Genomic DNA, 11,298 nt, shown 5'->3' on the forward strand with positions numbered 1-11,298 from the left:
TGGCATGACAGGGGCTGCTGTCGGGTCACCAGCGGCTCCGTCAGCGCGCCGCTCATCTGTTGCTTTGCTGATATCGGCCTTTTGTCGACTGCAGCCCAAAATATCAGCTGGTCCACTGCTGACATGGAGGAGCTTCCTCTCTGACTGATTAAACAGTCGGTAATATATTAATTCTTCATTTTAAGGCAAAAATGTATCCCAGAGTGTTTTTCTGCCTTTGAATAGGTGTGTCGGCCTTAAAGGAAAAGTCCAACATTTTGGACAAAATCCCCTTTTCCTGTCCTACCCAGACTGAGACGAGACGTTCGATACCATTTTCTTCTCTGTACGTCCACTGGTTCGGTTCCTATGTGCAGCATTTTGTGTTAGCTTAGCATAAACACTTGAAGTCTATGGGAGTTGTTAGCCTTGCTCTGTGAGAGTGAAAACCTTACAGCAACTCCAAAGCTGACTTATCTCCAGGGAGCATCATGTGTACTTAAAATACACATCTTGGAATTTTTTTTAAAAAAAGGTTTATTTTTTCACTTTTACAGAGCTAGGCTAATGACTCCCATAGACTTCAAGTCTTTATGCTAAGCTAACACAAAATGCTACCTACAGGAACTGAACCAGTGGACGTGCAGAGGTGAGATCAAACATCTTTCTGTGAAGCCTGAAAGAATTTCCTTAGTTTGCCCTTTAATGTTGAGTTTTAGTGTCACATGATGGTCTAAATGCTGCTTCAGGGCGTTTTTTAACCCCGGACAAGATGAGGCATTTTTAACGCTCGTGAATTTTTGTTGTTTGTTAGAGATAAAGGCCGCTGGTGCAGAATATCACCAGTCAGCAGCTTCTGCAGAAAAACTATCAGTGTCGGCCAAAAAGCGTTTGGTGACCTGATCTCCATGTGACGGCAGAGAGAGAAACATTAATCATGATGTTACTCATTGTCAAGTGCTAAAGGGTTAAGAAATGGCAAAAAAAAAAAAAAGAAGATAATTATGGCTCAAGCTGCTGCTGGACAAACTGCTGAAGTAGCTTCAGTCCAGTGGAGGTGCTGCTATCATTTTCTATTTTAATTTGTTTTTTCAGTTCGTTTTTTCAGTTCTGTTTCTGACGTGCTTTCACTTTGTCCCTGCCGTGTGCACGCATAGACAAATAAAAACACATATAATCCTAGACAGCGGCTCTCAACCATTTTGGCCCCTTTGTGACCCCGTACAAAGAGGTGATGCCTTATTGAACCAAATAATAATTCTCTCCTTTCTTTTTTCCTGAATATTATAATTATCAAGGTCTGAAAACTTTTCAGCATAGCAAAAAATAACAAAAAGGAACTAAATTCAAATGATGTAATTATCTTTATTGCCTCATAACCCAAAGGCAGAGGAGATTTTAACCTCTGACTTTCCAGCGAAGTGAAGTCAGTCATGGAAAAAGTCCTCAAATTTTTTTTTACTTAAAAGGAATATGCCAACGTTTCAGGCAACACACCGTTTTTTTTTTGGGTTTTTTTCCGACTTCCCCAGACAGAGACGGGATGCTCGCTACCAGTTTCACCTCTGAACGTCCGCCGGTTCAGTTCCTGTGGTTAGCATTTTCTGTTAGCTTAGCACAAAGACTTGAAGCCTATGGGAGTCGTTAGCCTAGCTCCGTCAAAGTGAAAAAAACAAACCTTGCAGCAACTCCAAAAGTGTCATATTTACACAGTGCATGATGTGTATTAGAAATTTTTATTTATTTATTTTGTTATTTTTTTTAACCAATGTTCAAGTTATTTTTTTGCTAATTTGCTAATCGCCTTTTCCCCATGTTTTTGAAAGAAATCGAGTGAATTTGCTCAGGTTTCAAAGGGTTAAATTGTTAAGTTTCTAGTGAATTAAGTTACAGTGAAATGAAACTATTCCTCATTTTGCCGAGGTGTGTAAGAGGCCAGTGTCCCACTCCAACAGTGCAGCACCTCTGATGTTTTGCATGGAAAAGCTTCAACTGCAGATTCACTAGAAACTCCAGCCGTCAGATTAAATGTCGTGCAGGAAAAAACACAAGATGTCCCTCTGAAATGTGGAGGAAAAGGAAAAGCAGAAACTAAATGGAAAAACTCAAATAAAGTGCCAAAATCTCAGAAACACTGGGCTGAAGTACACGACTGGAGCAGCTTTACTTTCTGTTCTGTTATGAATACGGGCTCTTATCTTATCAGAAAGTACAAATGTTTAGTTTGTGCCAGAATGATTTACATATCCGTTTCCCTGCGACTTATTTTGAAAAACCTCAACATTCCCACATTCTTCAGCTTCTCTCTCTCTGCTCTCTTTTTCCTTCAGTTCAGGTTTCCTCTCGCCACTTTTTTTTTTTTTTTTCCAATCCAGTCTGCGTGAGAGTAGTGTAGCATGGGAGGGTCTGCTTTCGGGAGTTACTATGCATACACACGCTCACACACACACACTCACACACACATGCCCCTGTTATGATGACACGGGATGTGACTCAGCAGGCACATGACTCTGCATCACGTTGGGCCTCGTCTCAAACGCTTCGGTGCAGCTCCTCTCAGATCCTGCGCTCCGGCCTGACGTGGAGTTTCCACTCGGGTTGTGTTTTACCAAGAATTCATCCAAGTTCAAGTTCAAGTTTTATTTGTCACATGCCTGATGTACAGGTACAGTAGCAGTGAAATGCAATTGTGACAACTCCAGCACTGTGCAAGTAAAATGGATAAAAAGAGATAAAAATAGAAAGAATATATATACACTCCTATATACAATCCTATATACAATATATACATCCATTGCATCTTGTTGCATTTACATGTGTAATAAATAAAAGAGGAAGACCGATCTGCTCCCCACAAATCAAAACTGGACGGGACAAAGCACTCCCAATGCAGAAATGTCCATCTTAACAAGTCATTTAGTCTTAAAATCTTGTTTTTCTGCAAACAAGTGTAAAAAAAAAAAAAAAATCTGCCATTCAGATGAGATAATCCCACTTGTTTCCAGCACTAAATGAGTTGCTTCCAGAATTTTATCCAACCAAATGTCATTTTCTTGATCCATGTTGCTTCAGCAGATTTATTCTTGCTCCCAGAAAAGACAGTTCCTGAAAGAAATGAAACTGCACTGGCAGAAGGTGGGATTATCTCATCCCAGCTTGTTTGAAAAACTAAAAAACAAGATGTTAACGCTGAATGTGAGGCTGTTTTTTTTTTCTTTTTTCTTTTTTGCGCTCCCTGTTTCCCCCGAGGCTGTTCCAGCTTCATAAGAGAAGAAAAGGCCTTTTAATAAACAACAGCCACATTAAGACCAGGCCTTTTGTGAAACGCTCGCCACATAAAACGATCTCGCCGGGCTTTAAGGGGAAATGAAGGAATCACAAGAAGGCTGTGGCCGGGTCGGGATCACCCTCATGTGTCAATCGCACACCATGAACACCATGAAATTTCGCACAGGCGTGAAATTCAGGTTTGGTAGCAGAAGAAAGAGTTGGAAAGAACTGAGATGAACATGTGATGGCTTGTTTACGCACTGACAACAGATTTCATTGATTACCTTAATTCTTCTTTTTTTTTGCTTTTATAAGTTTAACATGGAATTGCATTACCATAGCAGTTTAGTAATGATAATGATGACCGTCTTTGCTGTTACAAAGTGCTTTGCAGACAATTAAACAATTAAAAAGCATTCGACTTCATGAGAGCCTTGAGGAAATGCAGCGAGGACTGTTATCAGGTCAGAAACAGGGTTAAGGAAGAAGGAAATGAAGCAGCAATAAAATCTGCACTAAAGTGTTTTAAAGGACGTCTGCTGTATATTTACTGTACATTTCCCCCAATCATTTTGAAATGTATGATCCATACATAAAGATTTTTTTTTTTCAGAATTTTGAAAATCCAAAGTTTGTGATGTTAAAACTAATCAAAGACATCATAAATACAAAAATGATAATAATAATAATAAAAAATCAAGCAACAAGGCATGGCTGTGACAGTGGAGTTTGTAGAGTTTGTGTTTTACGTGGGATTATTTCCTGGAGGAGACTTTCTTCCTGTGGCTGCCAGCTGACTGACTGGAAGCAGAGTGCAACGTAATGAATGACTGAGAGGAAAACTGTCGGCGCTGCGCAATGAAATCATGATAAAGCAGCAGCTGAATGAAGGCTTCATGTTTGCTGTGATTTGTTGCCTGTTTAGCTCGCTCTGTGGAAGCTGTTTTTCACGCTAAACAAGGATGAGTGGCACCAAATTGGCTCCTATTGAAGGGAGGAAAAATATCCGTGTGTGTGTGTGTGTGTGTGTGCAGACCACCAGCAGGGAAACTGGAAAGGAGCAGGACAGCCTAGACCAGAGGTTTTCAAACCCACAGGGGTCCTGAGGGGCTTCAGGACCTTGTTTACTTACATTATAATTTACTTAAGCCAAAATTCTTACGATCCAAAAAGAGCATGAGTAATCATTTTAATGTTATCTTTTAATCTCCCCACTTTGAATCAAATTGACACAAACCAAAATGTCTTTTCATGTTGGGCTGTGGTTACACTTGTCTTTTCAATGCGACTTTTGTCATCAGACTTGACCCCTAAATGTGACCTGACCAATCAAATAGTGATCTGATATAATCCTACGTGGATATAGTCTGCTGTATGTATTGATGAATTGTCCAGATTATGGCCACATGCTGTCCACACCTCACTGAGATCTGAACTCGATCCAGACGAGCCTGGCCACGTCGGCATGTGATCCGGCTGATCGGATCCAAATACAAGCGAGATCCGATCTTGTACAGACTTGACAGTTAATGAATCCTCAAGTGACAACGGTATGATGTAGAGAAATGTTCACATTTATTACTCAACAGCAGAACTAGCAAAACAACGCAAGACTGTTGATGCAGCACCGGGCACACACTTCCATACAACAAGAACTCCGTCTAACAACCGAAAAAAAACCTTTTCTGCTTCTACTCCTTGGCTGGCAGTAATTTACCACCGACTCTGCCCCCTGCTGGCGAGTGTAATTAAACATACTCAAACAAGAGAGCTGAAAATAACTGCATACTACTCAATGACATAGATTAAATGTAATTTTGAATGTACTATAAAAACACATTTTCTTTGGATGCTACAATCGGAAGACAAAAGTCGCATTGAAAAGACAGGTGTAACCGCAGCCTAAGAGTCCTTGTGGCAAAAATGCATCAAATGGGGATCTAAGGCCCTGTTCACACCTGGCATTAAGATGTGTCTCAGATGATCCGATCACTCTCAGTTCGTCTGTCCACACTGGGAATTAGAATGCGTCTCCACATGTGCCTCATCAAGACCAAATGCATTGTTGTTTTTAACCAGCAGGAGGCAGCAATGCACTTTTCATGGCTAGTCTACTTTAAATTAAAAGAAGAAGGAGAGTTAGCAAGGACCTTGGAGCGCGGGCAAAATCAAAACAAGATATTTCATGTGAGAGTCCAGTTTGCCTGTTGTTGTGGCTTCTTGTTGTTTCGTACTTTAATATGACGCACAAATGAGCGCGTACTTCTGCTCATGAAGAGGAGGCAGTCCTTCCTCTCTGGCTCAGGACACATTCACCTTTACACTGCTTACAGAATCGCAGGCCAGACCACCTCTGACTGTGGTCTGAACGATCGGATCTCAATGCATCATGGGTTCACTCACACCCGTCCTTACAGCTGTCCACTTGTGATCGAATCACCCAAGACAGATTTTAATGCCAAGTGTGGACAGGGCCTAAGCCTTCATGAAAGCCAACATGGAGGTCTGGAACATGAAAAAGTTTGAAACCCCCTGACCTAGTCCTATGGTTCTCAAACTGGGGGTTGGGACGCCCCCAGGGAGTCACAAAATCATTTTTTGGGGTTGCAGGATGATGTAGGGGACTCTTTTTTTGCTTTCTTTTGAAATAGAGTAGTTTTAAAATGCAAGGCCTCCTCCTCTGATAATTAAGCAAATGCAACGATCTGAGAACTTGGTCCTGTTTTAGTTGGACTGTTCACCACTCTGCATGTGCAGCCTGTGACGGCGGGTCTTGAGGAGTCACTGGCTTGTTTTACACGGTCTCGAACCAAAAAGATTGAGAACCACTGACCGAGACTTTTAGCACAGTCTTAAAAAATGCTATCATCCTTTAAAAAGTGATTCACAATCTAACCTGCTAAAAAAAAAACCTGTGTTACACTCCTGGCAGGATGGCGGTGCCCCCTACGGTGCCCGGTACGTGGGCTCCATGGTCTCGGACATTCACCGCACCATCGCCTACGGAGGGATCTTCATGTACCCCGCCAATGAGAAGAGCCCCAAGGGAAAGGTGAGCACTGATGCCACAAGAAATGTTCCTGCTGCATCACCACCTAGTACAAAACAATGTTTCTCAATGGGCTTCACAGGCCACAGGGTCATTTAATCTGCAATGTAAACCATCAACCTTTCACCTAAAACCATGGAAATCACTGAACACTCACTGCATGGAGCATGGATCTCTGTACCACAGGGACTCAAAGCTGTTTTTGTTTACATTTTAGGCACGTACATGACATTAAAACCTTGGTAAAAACCTTAAAACTGAGGCTCGTTCGTTTTCCTGGGATAAATAAAGTGACGGCCAGAGACAGTCGCGGCTTGCCATAAAGATAAGCTACAATCGCTCACTCAGTTCCTGCCGGGAAGCTCGACTCCGTGACCCATTTATCCCAACAGCCACAGTCAAATCACCTACAGAACAATTAAAAACTGAAGTCAAGTTTTTATTGTTACTACAAGAGCAGATAAGTGAGGGTAATCTACAATGGTTGATCTGAGCCATAGCTTGGATTATCACCAGTGCGAGTTGTACTGTACAGATACAGTACACACTATCTGTGACCTCCATGCTTTCTAACATTAGTGCGCCCCATATTCTTTAAAGAGGGCACAGTTTGTCCAGTGTGGTTTCATAATGACCCAGATACCTCACTAATGACTCAGTCTTTACAGAAGCTTTTCATGCTTTACCGTCTCAGTGGCTGTTTTCACTTCTTGCGATAGAGATGTCGATGAAAACCCTGTAATTCCAGTTCTAGCGGTTTAGAAGATGAATGAATGAATGATGAATGATTTTAATTTCAGTTGGATTACATGGCCGTCTATAAGAGGAGGAAATTTTCCAACAGTCTTTGAGCCTTTGAAAACTCTCTAGATAAATCCAAAAATGCGTGTCATGTCAAGCTAAGGCTGGGTTTTTCTTATTTCTCTGAAAAGTCGATAATTTTCTATAATGGCGATAACAAAGGTTTTCATCCAGCAGCAGCAATTACGGTGCTTTGAAACTCATCTGCCAAGATGCTGTGAAAATTCAAAAAAACTACAGAACAAACTGCAGTTATAAACCTACTGCAAGAAAAAACATATCACACGTATTGATCCATGCTCAACCCATGATCCGCGAATGGCTTGGGTTTCCCAAAACGACAGAAATGCAAATACATGGAGGCTTCCTGTCACCTGGGCACCTTATGGGGAACGTTCCTTATTCACCTTATTTTTAACCGCAATACGTCCACCTACACTTCATGTTTGTCTTTTCTGTGCAAGACTTCCGATCATGCGCTAGCAAACCTCATCAAATAAGCTCGTCAAGCTAACAGTGACCAGAAGTCCTGGTTTGTTCAGGATTGTCCCAGAGTAAAGCTGGGTGTCCTGAGTCCTGAAAGATATCTGTCAAACACTAAAAGGTCCCAGTTTTCAACATTCGCCACCAAATTGTCCTGGTCCTGGTTTGGGGGGGGGTTTAAAAATATGGTCACCGTAGTTGAGCGAGTTAGCAGGGAAGCGATCAAATGGAAAAAATATACTCTAAAACAGTTTCGTCTTGTCATGAGTCTTTGTTTGAGTTGGTCCATAGTTTACATTGCAGGCATTGTGGGATTTTCCATTGCACCTGAGGAGCCACTGCATGCTTCCTTTAAAACTGATCGACTTTTAAAGGAAGCCCCCTGTGTTGTACCTGCATCACACCGTCCTAAAACCCCCCAAAATCCACTTCCTACCCAGAGATACCCCCTAAACTTGAAGCCTCCATGAATTCCTGACCTGACCAGAGTTCCTCTTTACTCTCTTCCCTAAAGCTGCGGCTGCTGTACGAGTGCAACCCCATCGCCTTCCTCATCGAGCAGGCGGGAGGCATGGCCACCACGGGCACCCAGAGGATACTGGACGTCCAGCCAGAGGCCCTGCACCAGCGGGTGCCCTTCGTGGTCGGCTCCACTGACGACGTCAACGAGTACCTGACCTTCGTCAAGAAGCACCAGTAACGTCATAGCCATGTTGCTCTCCTTTCAGCTTGTAATTCCTGCACCATGCTGCAAATGTTTGACAGTCATTAAATATTCATTTTCCAATAAAAAAAAAAAGGACTCTGAGTTTGCTTTGTCCTGGCTCCTGCCACATGCGAAAACAAATTAAACACTTAAAAAAGGTCAGCAGCTGCACACACTCTCACAAGGCTCTTGATTGTAATCCTTGTTATCTAACCCTCACATTACTTCCGAAGTAAATGGGGTAATGAGAAAGAAACATTTTTTGATAGCTGAATTTAGCACCAATTTGTGTTACAGATACCCCCTTTTACAAGATTCAGGCGTTTTATTCTGTCAGTTCTGGTGTAAAAAGGGATTAAAAGTACAAATCGTTCTGCAGTATTTGTGTCTCTTTAAACTGTGGTGCAAACTCATCCACTGATGCTTTATATACCGGATATAAAGTGGTGTACATGTAATTCTTAGAGGTATTTAAAAACTGAACCAGCGGTCTGGTTTCCCTCACACGTCCTTAATTTAAATCAATCAAAATGTCTTCAGACATTTCTAATCTCACACCGGTGGTTTTTGCTTCACCAGAACACAAATCCAGACTGATTATTCTGTGTGTTGTCTTGTCTGCAACGATACCGACGTGAAGACATTCGGCTGTGTGTTGCTTTACGCTTGAGCGAGACGATGAAGCTCACGGACTCTTCCTCATGTCGGGGTAATCTGTGGTCAACGTTGAGTGTTTGACTTGCGGCCCGGTCTGAGGTGACACAGCAACAGGTGGCTCGGCCTCGATCCACCTCTCTTTAGATCAGTGAGTCAGCAGATTCAGAGGCAGGGTAACATCCCTGACTTGCAGGGAAAACAAATGTTTGACCCAAGCTGCCACCCCTCCGCTGTTATGAATAACCATAAAGCTGCGTTACATAAGACTTGAATGTAAATATCCACCTGTCTTATCTGTTCATGCAGAGGTGAAGCGGTAAAGACAAGGGTCCTGTCCCAAAATGACTGACACACCACAGATTTTGTCCTTTATGTGTCAAAATGAAAATCTGTGGGTTTTTTTTTTTTTTTTTTTGCATCATGTGTTTCTGTGTTTGCCTTCACCCAAAGCTCAATTTCAAAATAAAAGAACGCCAAAGATTGACAATAGGCCAAAATGATGAAGAAGCACTCAACAGCGTCAATAGCAGTGTTTAGACTTGTTTTTGTTTTTGTTTTTGTTTTTTTTTTTAACATAGAAATATATATGAGCTGCTTTTGTCACTATTATTGTGTGTAAAAAAAAAACCTTTAAAATATGAGAAAATTCACATTTTTTCCCCAAATTATATTTATCGTTATATTGCAAGAAAATCACCATATGTTAACTGTAAAATTAACCAAAAAGAAAAGGAAACTACCAATGAAACTGCCAAAAAAATTACTCCCAAAATTCTCATAATTTAATTTGAAATATATATGTAGAATAATTACAATTTTCTTGTATTAATTATTTATTTACTTTTTTAAATACATTTTTTCTAGATTTTTTTTAAACATAAAAACATATAAACTGTTAGTCTGTCAGTTTTATTGTGTGTATACAAACCCTTTGAAATATGATTGAATTCACCTGATTTTTTCAAATTATATTTATCATTAAAATGCAAGAAAATCTCAAAGATATCTCAAAGAGTACTTGAGTGAAATTTGAAAATAGCAAGAAAACTACCAATGACGTTACCTCCAAAATTCTCATAATTTAATTCTAAATATACATTCATAATATTTATAGTTTTCTTGTAGTTTTTTAAACACAATTTCCAGGATTTTTTTTTACTTACTAGTTTTATAATAGTTTTGTAAACTGAAGAAATGTTACCTGATTTCTAGGTTTTGGAAGTCCAAAAATCTGGCTCCCCTCTCCTGCCGTCTGGGGCCACTGGTGCTTTAAGGGAACAGTTCATCACCAACATGAAAATTTTGTCATTATTACTGATGGGCCGATAAATCAAAATTCAATATATCTCAACACAAAAATGTGACTACAGGCATGATGGGGTGGGAAAATCACTCACAGTATTTGCTCCATTTTGTTTTGTTGTACTAATCACCTCAAAAAGCCTCTAAAGCACCTTTTCACAAACTCCCATCACAACTTTAGTAATTTTGACAACATTTTTAAATGGGTTAGGCACTACTAGATGTGCGGCTCCTCCAAAATGAGCAGCATTCCGCACAGCCACTGTTTGTTGTTGGATGTTTATTTATTACATCTCATCACGGTCATATCGATTCATGTCGTGTATCATCACATCGTGTCACGAGATAAGAAAATCGTCCCGTCGTGCACATCAGTGAAAGCTCCCCTGAGGAAAGTGTGTGGCCTCGGTGATCCGGGAGAAACCCTGAGCGGAAATCTTCAGCCGAGTCTGGGCTGATGTGGTGACGTTTTGGGTGAGCTATTCCTTTAACATCGCTTACTCACTCCCTCCTCCCCTCTCCACCTCAGATTGCACAACAAGCAACTGTTGGCTGTCTGGATCAGCCTGGACTGAACTCACAGGCCGGGTAAATATAGGACACAAACAGCACACACACACACAGTGCAGTAAATACATGGTGTTGTACAGTTGTGATTGAAACCAGGTCACTCAGCGATGGGTCAACCTATTTCTGCTTTCTTTCATTGTATTTTATTCTATCCTTACTCTTATTTTTCTACTCTTTCTGCTCTTAATTATTATTTTATTTTAATTTAATTTTGTTCCTACTTCCTTTACAGTTTGAATTCACGTGTCTTATTGTTTTCTGCAGGTTGGTTGTTGTTCTTCATTCTGTTTTGGTTGAGTTTGTGTCTGTAACCTGCACTGTGCTAACATCTGGAGCGAATCGTGCTGCATAAATAAAAGTTTTGCTTTCTGTCACTTCACTCATGGACACGCTGACCCAAAACGATTGAAATGTCAAGGCCACTCTCAGACAGAGACACCCGAGGCTGCTTTACTACAGCCGGCAGCGCTCAGACACGTTT

At 41.0% G+C, this 11,298-nt stretch overlaps 1 protein-coding gene across 1 annotated transcript in view; it reads left to right on the top strand.

Moving 5' to 3' along the window:
* The window catches only part of fbp2 (fructose-1,6-bisphosphatase 2), a 19,035-nt gene extending 10,673 nt beyond the window's left edge, over window positions 1-8,362 (top strand). The window contains exons 6-7 of the mRNA XM_030060349.1: window positions 6,182-6,301; window positions 8,097-8,362. Of these exons, the coding sequence (XP_029916209.1) occupies window positions 6,182-6,301; window positions 8,097-8,282 (306 nt within the window). The 3' untranslated portion in view covers window positions 8,283-8,362. The remainder of the gene's footprint in view (window positions 1-6,181; window positions 6,302-8,096) is intronic.
* The last annotated feature ends 2,936 nt before the right edge of the window (window positions 8,363-11,298 follow it).

The sequence above is a fragment of the Myripristis murdjan genome, chromosome 9 (assembly GCF_902150065.1).
Source record: "Myripristis murdjan chromosome 9, fMyrMur1.1, whole genome shotgun sequence".
In the NCBI taxonomy this organism is placed as follows: domain Eukaryota; kingdom Metazoa; phylum Chordata; class Actinopteri; order Holocentriformes; family Holocentridae; genus Myripristis; species Myripristis murdjan.